The sequence below is a fragment of the Anneissia japonica genome, unplaced genomic scaffold (genome assembly GCF_011630105.1).
Source record: "Anneissia japonica isolate Jap-2015-1 unplaced genomic scaffold, ASM1163010v1 scaffold288265_len830512_cov201, whole genome shotgun sequence".
In the NCBI taxonomy this organism is placed as follows: domain Eukaryota; kingdom Metazoa; phylum Echinodermata; class Crinoidea; order Comatulida; family Comatulidae; genus Anneissia; species Anneissia japonica.
This window is the reverse complement of record NW_022752171.1, coordinates 533,118-550,589: the sequence shown is the minus strand read 5'-3', so window position 1 is coordinate 550,589 and position 17,472 is coordinate 533,118. Positions and strand designations below refer to the sequence as shown.

The window sequence follows — 17,472 nt, the reverse complement described above, 5'->3', positions numbered from 1 at the left end:
TCATAAAATTTCCTTTTATATCATTAATAATAATAATCATTATTTAACAGTAATGGCAATGGTATTCAAATTGTTGTGTCTTATTATAGAATAATAATGTAGCTATTCACAAAGATTACTTATTCAATTAAATTTTGAATTCCAAAGTATTATGTTCTAGTTTATAGACAGTGCAAGAACACTATTTTTCTGGATTTCTTAATTCATTACAAAATTTTCTGAATATCAAATTATAAATTATAACAGATACGGATTAATACAGAAATCATTTATCATGAATTTTTCATCTTAAGCTGCTGGTCAAACTTTTCAGAATTTTACCTAAATTATTTTACTTTGAAATTTGTTCACGTTTTGTAAAAGTCTTTCAAAAATGAAACAGCCTTAATTCCAACTCAATTTTAAAATGATGGATAAGAAAATAGATAGAATGATAGCAAAATCATGTCAAACATAGGCAGAATAATGTTAAATGCAACTTCGATTAAACATCATAGCACTAAGTAATCAAAAACGAAATTATTCTTGAAATTAAGTCGTTCTTTTTCTGCTTCATATCCAAGTTGGGAAACTAAAAGCTAATTCGCAACAAATGACTTTTCATCTTAAAGTGTGTCACTTACAAGATAGTTGAAACACCATACTCGTTCCACCAATCTCTTCTGATTGCAAAAACATCCGTAAATCAAACAGCTTCTATCCACAAACTTTAGCATATTTTTTTCTGATACAAGTTGCTTTTAAGTTGAGAAAAAATATAAGACACTCTGTCTTCACACAACAAACATTCTTATATATGCTATTTTGACAAATAATTTAAAGAAAAATTAATGCTTCAAACTTATTTTTTAATCTAAATGGTCAGTTTTACTTCTAAATAAATTGTATGATAAAATATCTATAATGACTAGTTAACTTAATTACATATAAACTATACATATTTTATATGTTCCTATAATTATCTGAGCACTGTTTCTATCATTTACATACTTTCTTATTTAAATATATTCATACATAAATATGTTGTGCAAATTTAGCAATAACAATGATAATGATGATGATGATGATAATGGTGGCCACATCAATTTTGCTGCAAGTAATTAACACTATTTATCTATTTTCATAACTCCAGTGATTGATTTCAATCTGTTATATGTTGTAAAGTGTATTGAAGCATTAATAATATATTACTATTGTTGTTGTTTTTGTTCTATTATTATTATTATTATTATAGCTACTGTTATTATTTTAATTATCAATATTATTCTTTTCTATTATACCATTTTTATACAATGGTTTATTTTTAGGTGAAGATGGACAAATTAATTTCATTCAAATTTTACAATTATTGCCTATATCAAAAAATAAAAAAACAAGTAGGCCTACTGTAAAAGAAAATATTAAAGAGACATTGTAGGAAACGAATTGACCAGAACCATCAATGTATTTATAATAGGAATAACAATATATCTAGGAATGGTTTAACTGGTGAAAGACACCAACAGTAGAGAAACTAATCTTACACAGAGGTCCACATCATGTCATTGACCGATGGGAAAGAAAAGCAGGACACTTAGAATGGAAGGAGGCCAATGACGAAAGGACAAGCAGCATAGGTTGCTGGGAAAACAGGTCAGTTGCTACCGCTCGCAAACACCTACAACAGCGACTGGATTCAGGAAACAAAGGTGATCAAAGGTGGAATTGACAATAATTTGATGAGATCAGATTAACAAAATTAAGCAATAACAATAAATGCACAATATGTTTTTTTTTATGCCTATCATATTATAGATATTGTCTGGATGCTGACAGATGAAACAACTAATAATCTGCATAATTTTGACAATCTTTGGAAAGTAGCATTCTTGATTTTTTTTTCTTTATTTTCTTCTATTTTTTACATAATTGAAATTGAATGCTTTTTTCTAATGATTTAATTCATAATAAATGTTCAATGGAAAAAAAACCCCAAAAAACAAAGTAACAAAAAATACATTAGCAGTTAGTAATAATATGTGATGATTGGAAATGCTAATTCTTCCATTTGTATGTTTGTGTTATTAATTTGTTTAAAATTTTGCATAAAAAAAAACAATGAAGAATGATAATTTTTTAAAAAATTTTTGTTTGTCATATTTAAGAGTAAAAAAAACCCCCAAAAATTATATAAATAAAAGTACAAAGTCTTGTGTAAAAAAATGTTCTGTGAATTTATGTTGATTGTAAAATGACGATTAACTTATTATTATCTGTTACCATTCAATCTAAAAAAATGTTTTTTTATTGCTCTTAATGCTTTACAGATCGATACAATATTTATATTTGTTGATGTATCTTATTTTGATTAATAAATGTGGTGGCTCCACCACAAAAGAGAAAAAAAATCATCTTCTGGAATTTTCCCTTTTATATGAAAAACATTATTATTTATGATTTTTGTATAATTCATTGATTTATATTCAAAGAAAATAAAAGAAATTGTTATTGTCAATATTGTCATTGCATTAAATTAAACAATATGTATAAGAATCATTTTATAGGCTCTATTATATATTATTTAATATACTATTATTGTCTGTGCTTGCAAAGTAGTAGACCATATGATATTTAGTCGCGAATACAGAAGCGCTGAATTCAAAAGTAAGGAAGCCCGGTGATAAAATTTTATAGATGGAAGATTTATACCACCTCAGCCCCACCCACCATGGATCTATAGACTACATACCACACCCTGTCCCTGAATGCCAAATAATAAAGAAAATAAAAAAGAAAATAACAAAATTCACTTAAAGTGACTTGACCATATATATTTTTTTTCAGTCCAAAAATTGATCAACTGTTTATTAGAACATTGTACACATTATAAATTTGATGATGATCAAATCATTATTTTTTCTTAATCATTTAATACTAATGAACTATTTGAATTTCCATGACCATGACACTGACCTTTGATCTTTTCATCCCTAACATTTAACCATCTCTTCCTTTGATCAATATGTACAACTCCACTAAATTTTATAATAATATAATGATCAATTCATTAGTTTTTGCACAAAATCCTGATAACAAATAAACAAACAATGGTGAATACATAACCTCTTTGGTGGCGGCACTGTAATGAATTTGTAGATTTCACTACAAGTAGTACAAATGGTAAAAGCCAAAACATTTCAGACAGTTGATTTTAAATTTACAGACCAAAATGAGATCAAAATGTTATAAACAAACTTAATGTTAGAATTCTATCTTGAAATGACCGTTGGCGTAAAATACTGTCTGTACGACTTGCTTATATCATGTGTACACATACCTGTCTATATTGCACGTCTTGGCAGCGTCACGACAACCCCAAAGCATTGAAAAACAATGCCGATCGGTGGGATAAGAATCAGTCAAATTAAGCCCTATCGGGATGTCATTTACTAACAAAATATAAAAACAACTACGATTCTCCTATTTTAACAGGGACAGAGGCCTCATTACATGACTGTCTGGATTGCAGTTGGCAATGACTTGTCATGGCTGATCTAACAGTACAACTTGACTACTCAACTCCCAAGTTCCTTATCAGACTCTAATGGAGTAATCAAAATTTAATGATTTACCTAAGACCATTAATGAAGAATAGGAGATAAGAATGCAAGGTTATGCAGCAGCACTCTTATGAGTTGTGCGATCAACTTCATCTGAGTGCAATGTGGGCAACCGTTTTGATATAAGTAATATGAAAACCACAATAATACTAACTCAGTGGCAGAATCAAGGATGCCCAGCTAGGCGCCCCCCCCCCACACCCCCTAACTATTTCAGAATAATTTTTTAAAATGGAGTTAAAATAAATTATACTCAAATTCAAGTCTGAGAGTGCCATTTGTGGTCAGCTAGAGGTGCCATAATCATAAATTTCCTTACCTCAGCCCCAGCCATAGTAGAGCTGAGGTGTCTAGACCTCCCATCCTCCCCCTGGGGGCCCCCTTTATTTTGAATACTGGGAATTGCCACTGTAACACTGTAAAAATTGAGTTTTTAATATTTTCCCCATTATACTGTAACCTTAAAAATGATGGGTCACTTACTGGAATCGACTTACTATTGACAAAGTCACTGCCAATGTGATCAAACTAATCACTGACCAGACAAACCATGTGGACAAATCAATATCAAGTCACGTAGAAGAACCATCAAAATAGGAACAATATTGACCATCAAAAACAACAATCAGAAATTGTTTCTTGTTGGAAATATCAATATTAAATTCAAATAGTTGAGTAACAAAATACCTATTGCATTAAAACTAAATAGCATCATTTTTTAAAGTAAAGAACTTACTAGAAACTTAATTAAGAACAATGCAACCAGAGACTATTCAAGGGTTAATACAGGCAAGGCCTCGGCATTGGTCTGCCCTACTTTTAAACCTTAGTGATAGCAAGTCATACTAATTAGTTCTTTCATGATAAACAATTAACAAAACAATGTTTTTTAACCAATAAAAATTATTTTTTTTATATATCATTTTCATTATATTTGTTTCTGCGATTGTCTATTTGCTTTTAATCACTTATTTTTCTTGAAGAATACTTTATTTGTATTGTATCTGTAGTCCCTGTTCTTCTTTAATTCCATGTCATTTTTAAGGCTGAAGTTTATACTTAGAAAAGAAAGTTTATTAAAATTAATCTTAGTTCAAACTTGAAATATTGTTCTAACAGCTGTCATTTAAGAAATATGGATTTGAATAACAAATTAATGTGATTACTGTAGATTCTAAAATTGGCTAATCAGTTTACAGATTTTAGTAGTAAAACACCCAAAAATCAATGAAAACAGAAAATCAAAACCATTGAGGAATCTAGGAAACTATAAGAAATACTGTATGGTACCTCAGGCAGAACCAACCGTTTATCCAGCTCAACACTGAAAATCAAATGCTGAACGACAAGAGCAGCTAAAATTTTAAGTTGAACCACCAAGTAATTGTTAGGCCTATTCTACATACAGTATATTTTTTTTATTATAATGAAATGTATATATAATAACATGAATGAATAAATTATTTGCAATCTCTAATTATTGTACATTATATATTTAAATAAGTAATTAATAAGTAATAATTTAATTCCTATGACATTTGTATATATAAATATTTTATTAATTAATAATATAATTTGTTTTTAATAACGCACGCCTGCCGCTGCCTTGAAATCTAAAAAAATAATGTATATTTCTTCCTAATTATATAAATTTAAAGCATTCAACCATCCCATTACTACACTGTTTACATTCAACAATAAAATTATTTTTATTTTCTTCTCCATCTGGAGGTTTTTGCCAAAACCATTTGCTAAATAAGAAAACAACATTTTATTTTTATTCAATGATTACAGTATGCAATACAATCAATTATTGATGAATTGTTAAAGCAAAATTGTGGATGACCCTAAGCCATCTCAATGATGAATACATTGAACAAAATAATTGTTGGCTTTCAGCTCAGACTTCAAACACATTAAAAAAAAAAAAAATCTAAAATAAGATACAACCTATTACAAGTTCAATTTAATTTTTTGTAAATCTCATCGTACATCCAACATCTCAACATCGGTGAAAACAAAGCTACAAATTTTCCACATGGTTGGCTCCATTAGTGGCTGTAATTGCAATTATTCAATTCTTAATGTCATTTTTGTTAATGTATTGTCACAGAATCAGGTTTGTTTCGAACACGCTATTGGCAATTTGAGCCCAAGGGTATTGTACCTAACTGAATTAATCAGTTCAAGTTTAATACAAATTACAAAGTCAAATAAGCTAACATATTTGGCTACTAAATCGCATCAACTGAACTACTAACTTGTTGAATAATTTCTTAAATAATTTTGAAATCAACAGTTTTATGTTGTAATTTGTTTACTATGGATTCAAGATAGAATCAAGATGTTGTCTTCAGGTCCAAAAGTATGGAATGATCTGCCTATCAATGCCAAATGTGCTCATACGTTAGTGCAGTTCAAAAGGATTCTCAAATGTCTATTTTAATATGCATATATTACAAATTCATTACCTGCATTGCTTTCTAAATATCTTTTTATGCATTTTTTCGCAATTGTTTGATTTCATGCTTCTATGTTTCCGTCCTGGGTGTGTGTTTGTCTTTGTTCATGTTCTAAATTTGCTATCTATTTGCTATTTGCTAACTATTTTATGTAAAGGTGATACAACATTTTACAGGCTGTTTGCTTTTCATTGTATCTCCTCCATCCTTATCTCATTTATTATTATGATATATATTTAATGAATTTTGATGGAAATAAAAAGTCGTATCGTATTATTTTCATGTCTTTTCAAAAAATCACATTGCACAGAGTGTCAATTAAAACAAAACATCACAAACACAAAAATATAATTTAATCTTAAATATTATGCTTAGCTGATACGGCTCAGTTTAAGTCTAATACAAATTACAAAAAGTAAATAAGCTAAAATATTCAGCTATTAAATTGCATCAACTGAACTACTAACTTGTTGAATACAAAAACAAAAACATAATTTAATCTTAGCTTAATATTAATATTTCTTTTGGATGTCATGTATTCTAATGGATTGTTTTGTTTCAGGTTTGTGATTTTAACATCTGTGGTCTATACAGAATTGTTTTAGCCTAGGTGGCGCAAGAGGTAATCGTGGAAGGGAGAGAGAACTTAACATGAACCAAGAGGAAGCTTCACAGTTTAAGCTATTTTAATCTCTTTTCTAAAAAATGATTTCACAATTCTAGCTATTGATTTTTTTTTTTTTTTTTGCTGCTACTGCAAGTGCCCAATTTGCCTTACAATTATTCTTCTTATTCTAATTCTTTCTTTATTGTCAAAACAAGACAGCAACATACAATGGTTGGTTGGACAGGAACTCAAAAGCGAACCTAGTCACTACTGCGTGAGCATGAGGTTCTCAACCACCCGGCTTCACAAAAATACAATACTCAAAATTTTAAAACAACATGTTTTTACAAGATTTTTTTCCCACTTTTATACAAAATATAATTTGAAAACTTTGTGTTGAGCAAGAGTTGTAAACCACTTAATAAATTTTACTAAACAATGTCTTAAGAAAGATACATAGGTAAAAATGAATTAATTGAAGCATTTATATAGGCAACACCAGATTTGTAATTAGATGTTGATATACAGTGTAAGAAATAATACAAGGTCTATGTCATATAGCAAGGCCACTACTAAGACCCTCGATGTAAATGGACTTTGTTTGTGGTCTGGACAAGTGACATGTTTACATTCACACCCGACCCCCACCCCTTAAAATGCAACATAGGAAAATCTGAAAGATAAAAAAAAAAACAAGAAAGAAATGGAAAAGGCTATATCAGTGCTATGAGCAGGAAGTTGTTATTTCCTAGGCCTTAATAAGGAAGACTCATTAACATATAAAAACACATTGGCTAAAAATTTTTCCTTGGATTAGACTTTTCCTTGGCTGGATAGTGGCTTATGACCTAGTCCTGTGACTGTTTGATTTTCGATTTTTAAAATTGTCTTTCTTAATAATAAATAGGCCTAGGCATATCCTTGTCCTTGCTTTGAACTTCGTCAAATTGACGAATATTTTCTTCTTTATCATTATCATCATCAATAGATTTGTTCACAATTAAGTCTTATATTGTTATTATTATATAATTAATCAGTACCGTCAATAAAAGTAGGCCTAGGTCTACTACTAGGCCCTAGGCCCGGCCTACTACAGTACTACTACTTCAGACACATATCCCTAGCCCAAGAAGTGCGCAACTACGGTTGAAATAAGGAACTGGAAACTGCAACAGTGCAGTCAGTCGAAGCTGTTGAGGCCTAGGGGCCTAAGCCGAGTTCATAATTTTTCACATTGAATTTTGAAACAATATAGAGCTTACGGTTGTTGACCATTTACTGCAATATTACATTTGAAACACGTCGTGAAATGAAATCATAATCTCCGTTTAATACTATACTAGGCCTATACTATCTAGGCCTCCTAGGCCTAGCTACTATTATAGGGGCCTACTCTTGGTTGGTTGAGCTGGCGGCAGAGTCTAAAAAGTTTTGTTGAGTTATCGTAATCATAGGTGGCGCTAACTTGCTTTTTGTTGCCATCATGAGGATGGGCCACTAATCTGGGAGGGCACGCGCTATCCCGATACAACCACAGTTCTTCGACACACCTACAGTTCGACGATTTTGTTAGAGGCCAACAAATACTAGTATGTTGTACTGTACTGCCTAAGCATTTTTTCTTTTAAAAATCAGCGTCGGTCGGCATTTTTTTTACATGGCCAAGGCCAAATTCTAGGTCTTGTTGTCAACCATCATCAATCACCCAAGCGTTTTAGTTAATAAAAATGTGATTCCCGATGTTTCTTGGCCCCTAATTCGTTTATAGTTGTATCTTAAAAATTTGCTAATTTAATCTTATTCCCTCTCCCACCAGATTTCATGAGAGACAGCAGGTCGACATCTTTTAATAGATTTTCTGAAAGTGCCGCTTCTGTTTATTATAACATGTTCTTCATAACCTGGAACTGGTATACAGTATTTATTTAGATGCCTTTGTTTACGTCAAGGCTGTACAACAACAAATAAGCCTAATAATAATGCATACGTATACTGGAACCTTAATTTCCCATTGTGTTTTTCAATAATAAGTTATGCACTATTTCATCAATTGTATTTTTATGAATATATATATATATATATATATATTGTGATAGTTTGGTGAGTTCATTGGATTATTAGGTTAATTTATTGATTAATTTTCAACGATAACTTCCGCAGAATTGATAACCACCTCGTAGCTCGCATCGCTGTCACTGTCGTCCTCTTGCTCATACCGATACATTTTGTCGCCCTCTTTGTTCAGAATATACATCCGCTCAGCCTTGTCTATAACACCGAACAATGAGTCCAAACTCACCTGAAACATGTAAATAATGGGTTTTTTTTAAATAATTAAAAACAGTAACATAACTAGAGTGCAGTCAGTTCATAGAGTACATACCTCTGCCCTGTGCCTGAATACCGCATAATATAGGCCTAATACAGGGCGTTTATAAGCGAGACGGCAATCCCATTTTCAATGGCTATCCCTTGTTCAATTCATGTTTTATTATTCATTATCGTTTTTGCAGTGCAAGCACTGAATTGACAGAATATTGACAATAATTGACAATTGTCTTTTGGCCTATTACTTCAAATTGATATCACTCCCTAGGTCAGTATCTCTCAACTAAATGATAGGCCTATGATAAAAGCGGTAAATGAAGGTAAATTATTGAAAAGGAGATCACTCGAAAAAGCTCCGCGCACGCAGCGCTATGTAAAATGAGCCAAGAATATTAAAATTAATTAGTTAAATTTTGTTATAAATTACACAATAATAATCATTAAAATGTACAGTACAGTAAAAGGTACAGTAGGGCCTTCTATAGACTAACGGAAATTATTAAAACACAAGCTTGAGTTAATTCTTCTAAATTATTTCATTTCTATTTCATGCTACTGACAATACGGCTCCAAATTTATTACAATAATCATTATTATTATGGTACCTATTCCCGAGTATCTACCTTGAAAAATCCATTGAATGCAGAATCCAAGTCAGAGACGACGAAACAGAGGATAGAAATAGAGAATACGGTCATAATACACATCGCTAATTCCATTCGGTACGAAAGAGCCTAGAAAAGCAAAACAGGCAATATAGGAAAAAAAACAAACTTACTGATTGACTGTAATGCAAACAATTTTTATTTTGCCGAAGTAGGCCTCTACTGTACAGTGATACTTGGAAAACAGGATGGGTCTGATTTTTTTTTTAATGGTCTACTATTGATCTATAGGCATAATTCAAGAATTCAGAGCCAACCATCACACTAATGCCTTTTAATTTATAGGATAATTAGGTATCAAGTTTATTATTAAAAGCCGGGCTCCTGAGGACAAATGATTTGATTTTGAAAAGACAATGACGTTTTTTCCCCACATTATTTTTTAATATTCAGAAATCTGTATTTTATTAACCGTTCCCATGTTTTTCGTCAAATACCCTGTCATTAAAGCTTAAAAGAGGTATTTTATCATCCAAGTGTTTTGGCTCATTTTCGGTAAAAAGATGTATACATAATTAATATGTAACAAACAAAAAAGACCCTAATTTTTTTAAGATATTGGGTCTGCCGAGTTTTGGCAACGTTAACGTGATTTTTGGACTATTAATTTGGAGATTACGACTTTTATAATCAAATCATGGCTTAGATAGGTCTACATTTCCTACCTATAATAGATCATTTTTAAAATCTCATACGTACGGTAATAATTTGGATAATTTTTTTTTAAATTTTTTTTTTAAATATTGAGCATCATCAAATTTGCTTTCTTGTGTAGTGACGCACGCAGAGAAAAGACGTAAATTAATATTATTCTTAAAGGATGCAATATCAAAGGATACAAAGTTCATTGCCGGCTTATCTGCCAGGATATTGTTACTTACAAAACTATAACAAGTTTCCTATATACATCCTGTTTTTATTGAAATATTTTAAAGGAAAACCCCCGAAGTTTTATGACTTTCGTCCTGATTGGGGTGAAAAACGTCCACGGATGAATGTGTCTTTCAAGATTCATATTCTTACCTGTAAAAGCATCACACCAAAAAATGTACAAAATCCTAACGCCTCTAGAAATATCCACTGGAATGGTTTAATGTTTGACGTCATCACCTCATATCGTTCAGAACTTGCTGTATTAAGACTGAGAATGTGGTCTAGAATTTCCTCCTGTCAGTACACCACAGTTAACATGTTATTATTAACATGTGCACTTCATAATAAAGCTCTAGGATGGGCTGATGGATTTAATGAATTACCAGGGTCCCTTACCACAGTGAAGCAGTTGCGTATCTAGAAGTCTTAAAATGGGGTGCTGATAAGGGGGCAATTTTTCGCGTACATACGTAGGCTTGTAATATGTATATGGAATTTTATAGTGCTCATGACTGCGGATACGTGTTTCTTTAAATATCTTGACTGTGTGTGATATATTAGGTATTTATATTTCTATAATGATGTGTACCTGTCTCTTATACACATCTAGATGTGTATAAGAGAGCACCCTCTAGATACGCCACTGCAGAAAATTATTAAAGGAAGAATACTGAAAGGTAATTTATGGCCATATATGAAGGAATGGTTTAAACATGAATACATTCTTTTACCACAGTGAAGGGAAAACATTAAAGGGAAAATCAGGGAAACTGATGAACATACAAGAAGTGGTTTAACCATTAATATCCTGTATTAACCATTGAGAATCCTGATAACAAGGAAGGTCCATGGAGGTGTGCCGGGTCGATGGAGAGTGTACTGTGAACCGTTCATAAATTCATCTCAAATAATTACACATTTCGTTTCGAGTTTTTTTCAAGCTTCAGCTCCGTAGCTACACTTGTTGATCAGGAGAGCATTACATTTTGCCAAGGGGCCCAAGTTCTAAAATGGCCACACCCACCTCACTGCTACCACGGTTCGAGCTAAACTTGAAAATAGCACTCTAAAAATCATGGTTTTCAAACAAAGTCCTTAATTCGACAGTATTGCTGACGTTCAAATTTTGTTGTAACGACAATAGGAGAGAATGGCAAAAAGTCTACAATGGGCTGAGGCGATAATAATCAATGATATACCAGCAACAACACTATATGCTCAGAAATTGCATTCTCAGATTTCAAATATTTATTATATATTGTCTTAATATGACATTATGATTATGATTTAATTAGATCAAAGGTTTTTGTGCGTTTGGAGAGGGGGATAGGGAGGATGAGTACCGTGGCTGGGGGAGAGATGAAAACAATGTAAGGACGGAGCAGCTTTAAATGATGATCATTTAAATAATCATAGGTAGGCCTAATTATAATGATAGTTTAAATTAATTAAAAATAAATAATCGTTAATTAAGTAGAATTGATTAAGTGAGAAAGGAAGGGAGTGGGGGAGAATAAGAGAGTTAGTTAAAAGGAAAGTGAGGAGAGAGAGAGGGTACAGATAAAGAGAAACGTATAAATATTTGATAACAAAAATAGAGGATTGGTCAATGGACATAATATAGCAATAATACCGGTTATCTGTGTCAATTAACAGTTTGCTGATTACTTACTAAGAGCAGCCGATCTACACACCATTTGTCTTGCTCAATGCTCTGCTTCACCAAATCTATTATCTGGAAAATATATTTATTTATTTGAGAAGTTTATATTGCCCTACGTTTTTACAGTAATCCTGACATGGGCCACCAGGTACTGTACCAGAGGTCAGTGAACGCTCGTACAATAAGTTACAGACTAATTGTTAAGCCTCTTTTGTTTTCTGTAATTCACGCCAGTGATAACATCCGCATTCTGTTTATAGTACATTGTAGTATTTTTTTGGGGGGTTGGGGGGGGGGGGGGGGTGGAGGTTGTACCTCAAACGTATAGGTTGCTGTATGTGCTATAATCTCAATATTCGGATATCAATTCTTTCAATAATTTAAATGGAAATGCTTACCTTCCACACTTGACCTGGGGAGTGAGGGATCTCAAAACTAGTACACTTTATGATTTCTGGATGTTGAATTTGCAAGAAAATCGACAAAACCTCTTCTTTTATTGTCTTGTAAATCTAAGAAGACAATATAGATGTAAATTTATTTAAATTAGACCAGGTTAAATTCTTCGATCTCCTAAGAAGACAATGTATATTAATGATATTCTTGATTTATTATTGATCAAACAGTAGTAGTGGCGGACGCGTCAACGCCACTTTTGGCTGCCGTCTTACTTCTTCATTACCTGAATGACTTTTTTTTTTTTTTTTTTTAATTTCTTGTCCGGTTCTTAAATATGATTCGTGGTCTGAATACTGTCACGCCTTGAGACGATTTTATTGTGGAAGACGTTATAAAATATTCTACTATTAACATGCACTTTTAGTTTTGGCTTTCATTACAACTACAAGGTGAATTAAGACCAGCTGATTGATCAGTATCATCATGTTACTTTAAAAACTTACCATTCCTTTCATTTTGTCTGAGATCAGCGACATTTGATTGGTCATTAACATAAGCTTATCTAACAAACTTGATTCATGAGAGATATTACTGAGCAACGACCGCTGTTTTTGCAACGCTGACTGATAGGAAAATCCAAACGAAGTTCTAAAATTAAATGAGAATGATATTATTTAGTATGTAGCCTATTGTGTAATCAACGACAACGAACATTTTCAATTATATTTTGATGTTCAATATTAGCATAAGCGCTGCACACCCGTCCATTTACTAAAACAACACAACAGTTTTAATATTACAGTATTATTATTTGTATCGTAATACTTCTATATCAATGGAATGACAATTATTATAATAATAGTACGGTAGTATTTATAATAATAATAATAATAGTAATAATAATAACAATTAAATAATATTTATTATTATTATCATTGTTAGGCCTATTATTATTTAATATTTATTATTATTATTATTAGGCCTATTATTATTATCATGTATTGCTATAATTTGATTAGTAATTAGAATGAGCATTAAACTTACGCATAAACCAAACCAGCTGGGGCCAAGAAACATGCTGAAAAATAATTATTTTTCAAATTGATAAGTGATTTACAATACTTAATACACAATATAAACTGTAAAATCCGAAACATACATTATTGCCATTTGAGTTAAAATTTGCTTTTCGTTATTTTGCACATGACCACGAAAACATAGCCTTTTTAAAAGTCACCCGAAACCTGTTGAAGGCTTGGAAGATACAAATTAATACATCAAATCAATACATCTAGTTTTATTTGGTTGCCTATGACAAATTAAATTAATTCATAAATTGATCAAATGGTTTACCGATGGCATCATTCACATCCGGAACACCGTCAGGAAACTTTTCAGCTGGCCAAAAATAAGAGACGAGCGGAGTATACATGTACAGAACTATGGGACAAAATCCCAGGGAAAGCAAAGCTGGTCCAGCGATAATAATCAACTGTAGGGGGCGGTTCGAATGCCCATGCATGCTGTCAATTACTTTTACGTCATCGTACGTCAAGACTGGACAGTCGTTGTGATATGAAAAAAAAAGAGAGAGAAGAGAGGCCCACATTTAAATTTTTCGCGTACATACGTAGGCTTGTAATATGTATATGGAATTTTATAGTGCTCATGACTGCGGATACGTGTTTCTTTAAATATCTTGACTGTGTGTGATATATTAGGTATTTATATTTCTATAATGATGTGTACAGTATTCAACGTTTTTATTGTCAAGAATAGTTGTAGTTATATAATAATTGACAAAAGGTGGTAAGGTTTAGTTAACAAAAATAACTAATCAAATGCTTAACACCTTCTAGATAAAATAATATCAAGGAATTTAAATCAAGGATACTACAATCTGTTGAATATGGACGGACGTACAACATGAATAAAAATTATACATAAATATAAAACATAATAAAAATAATAATAACCAAAATTTTAAATATACATATCAAATAAATATTTTTTTACTTCTGCAACAAATCTAGCGCGCATGTAAAATATTGGCAGCGTACTTTTACCATCCATTTTTCTGCTTTATTAGAATTTAGTATTTATTGAACGTATTTGTTAATTAACCATAGTATAAGTTTGAACAGGACCATATGAAAAACAGGCTTTAACAACCACCTGATATGTTTTAATGCTGTATAAATATGTTTGAAATAAAAAATGTATAAATATGAACATTATCTTTTTGTGAATTTCTATGCCTTATATTTGCATTAATCCACCCCTCTTCTTTCAATCCATCCAACCTCATTTATCCATCTACTTTACACATAAATCCATCTATTAATCAATCAGTAAATCTATCAATACATAAACGGATTCAAGGAAGGGAGGCAGGTACCCATCCCAGCCTATTTCATCCAATTCATCCATCCAATGGGCTTCATCTCGAGATTAAGCCCATTGGGCTTCAATTCGAGGTTTTACGGTATTCATTCATTCGTTGGTTCGTAAGTTCATTCATTCATTCATTCATTCTTTCGTCTGCTTGCTTGCTTGTTCATTCATTACAGATGCTGATACTGATGAAAATTTACAAATACCTACATGATTGATGGCTTATCTGACTGATGAATTTTTGTTGTTGTAAGAATTGATCGTCATTGTTAGCTTTGGATAGTCCAAGATGTTGAGAAAGTCCCTTGACACTGGGGCGAGACAGGAATTGCCATTGGATAGCACGTTCTTTTGATCTTGATATACGAGCTAGTGCGGAACGCACCATCAACACAAGTAACCCTGAATCAAAATAATTATTATTCTTTAATACCAGTATAGTATCAATTCCTTATTATTTTTATTATTGCATGAACATGAACAGAATTTGGAGAAGCAGCTTGGGCATAGCCTGTGGCGTAACGCATGCGCTCTCGTGCGGCGGTCTCACAGGGGCCCAGACCTTAGGTTTCAGGGGTGGTGCTAGGATTGAAGGTTCTCCACGGGGAGAGGGGTGCCGATGTCCCCGACGAGAGCAAAGTGAGCGTGGTCGGGCGTCGATCTAACTGTTTCGAAAGTGGTCCAGTGGGCGAAGTCCACGAAAAGTATGACATTTAGGAGTTTCAAAGGATTATTTAATCGATTTTATAGATAGTCTACAATTATGTAGACAATTATACATATAATATTTGTTTCTCCCCCCCCCCCACAAATTGTGGGTTTTTTTTCCCCGACAGTGGTGGGGACCTCTCCCGGACGGGTACTGACCCCCGCCCCCACTGGCGCCACCCCTGCTAGGGGCTCCGAAGGCCTTATCCAAGGGCTTTGTTGATACAAGGATGTGTCTCTGGCATCGCCTATAGGACATAAACAGTATCATTGTACTGTATATCCAGTGGTAGATTAAAGAAGGAAGGGCTTACCTCAGCCCTAACCATGGTGGAGCTGAGGTGGTATAAACTCTCCATTTGTGAAAGTCCCTTTCTGGGCCCCTCTATTTCAAACTCCTGGATCCGCCACTGTTATCATATCATTTATTTCGTCGTTAAAAACATTTAGAATTCAATGACAAACATGATTTAAAATGAGCACTTCCAAATTTCCACAATAGAATTGGCGACCGGAACCCAAAAAGGGCCTCCAGTCTCAGAAAGCCACATGCCTCCCGGCCCCAGCGTTACTACACAGTGGGAATAGGGCCATCGCCAGAAATTCCACTACGAGGGTGCAATGTTCACGACGAGGGAGAGAGAAAAAGGCCACAAGGCAGAGAGAAAATGTTAAGAAAAGACACTTCTATATGCCTGGAAATGGCACTCTTTAGACTGTAAAAATGTCCTTCAAAGCAGTGTTTTTCCGACGGGGACCTGTGCCAACAGAGCCTGCTGGTGCCACCATGATGTGAGTATGGAGAGTTGATGCTGCCAAGGTTACTGCTGCTAATACTACTACTTTGTCTTTAGTTTAGTTGTTGGTAGAGGCTTAAGGGTGATTATATTTACAATTTATTTAGATTCGTATAAAATACATATGTTCATACCGAGTAAGATAATTAAGCAGAGTGCAGCGGGAGGTAGTATAACTTCAGCACTAGACGGTCGTGTTTCACTCCCTGGATATGGGATGACATCAGCGCCATCATGCACTTCGGGTTCAGGTTGAGTGACGGGATCCATGGTGAATCTGGTAACCACATACATAAAGCAAAACGTCACACATCCCAGTAATATTATTGAATTAAATGTTAAAGGTAGAGCACCCAATATTCATTCTGCCTTACAATGAACATCAACACGAACAATTGTCAATACAGTCAAGCCATTCCCCAAAAATGAGTCCTGACAGTATTTGCGCACTTCATCAGCTCCAGAGTCTAGCACTACCAATTCTGAGGACTTCCAACTAATCCAAACTCATTAGAATGTTTGAGTTTAGTATTTTAAATCGTTTTGTTGAGAGAGTACACAGAAAGGCACTATAGATTTTTCTGGTTTACATAACTTAAGACTCGACTAGGCCTAGTGCTGTTCTGGGTTTGGATGACAATAATCTTTTACCAATCTATTACACAACTTTACTTAGAAAACGTACCTTATAATATATGATTCTATATTGGGATTTTTATCTGGTCATAATTCGCCGCCAGTGTGTGTTTGCCATCAAGTAGGCCTATACCACCGATATCCTAGCATACGAACTAAACGTAAGTGTACCTAGGTAACAACGCACGTGGCCTATCATGGCGTGCGTGCACATTCTGCGTCCGCGTTAAAGAACTTTTAAAATGGCGGCATCAGTTCATCTTTGCTCGATCCGTATCAAGCATAGAGCTATTAAACAACTAGAGTGCTGACAAGATGGCGGAGCAATGCAGAGTTGTGTA

General features: G+C 33.1%; 1 protein-coding gene across 3 annotated transcripts in view; it reads right to left on the bottom strand.

The window, feature by feature from the left end:
* Positions 1-5,325: 5,325 nt before the first annotated feature.
* Positions 5,326-17,472, bottom strand: part of LOC117122146 — an 18,017-nt gene continuing 5,870 nt past the window's right edge. Inside the window, exons 1-10 of one of the 3 annotated variants that reach the window (XM_033267645.1) lie at positions 16,870-16,988; positions 15,201-15,392; positions 13,950-14,153; positions 13,641-13,674; positions 13,100-13,244; positions 12,596-12,709; positions 12,207-12,269; positions 10,685-10,828; positions 9,620-9,730; positions 5,326-8,967 (exon numbers count right to left, since the gene is read on the bottom strand). In XM_033267645.1, coding sequence (XP_033123536.1) covers positions 8,803-8,967; positions 9,620-9,730; positions 10,685-10,828; positions 12,207-12,269; positions 12,596-12,709; positions 13,100-13,244; positions 13,641-13,674; positions 13,950-14,153; positions 15,201-15,378 — 1,158 coding nt within the window. In that variant the 5' untranslated portion in view covers positions 15,379-15,392; positions 16,870-16,988 and the 3' untranslated portion in view covers positions 5,326-8,802. Of the gene's footprint in view, positions 8,968-9,619; positions 9,731-10,684; positions 10,829-12,206; positions 12,270-12,595; positions 12,710-13,099; positions 13,245-13,640; positions 13,675-13,949; positions 14,154-15,200; positions 15,393-16,869; positions 16,989-17,472 lie in introns of those variants that run through there. The other 2 variants (XM_033267644.1, XM_033267646.1) reach the window with 2 other exon arrangements.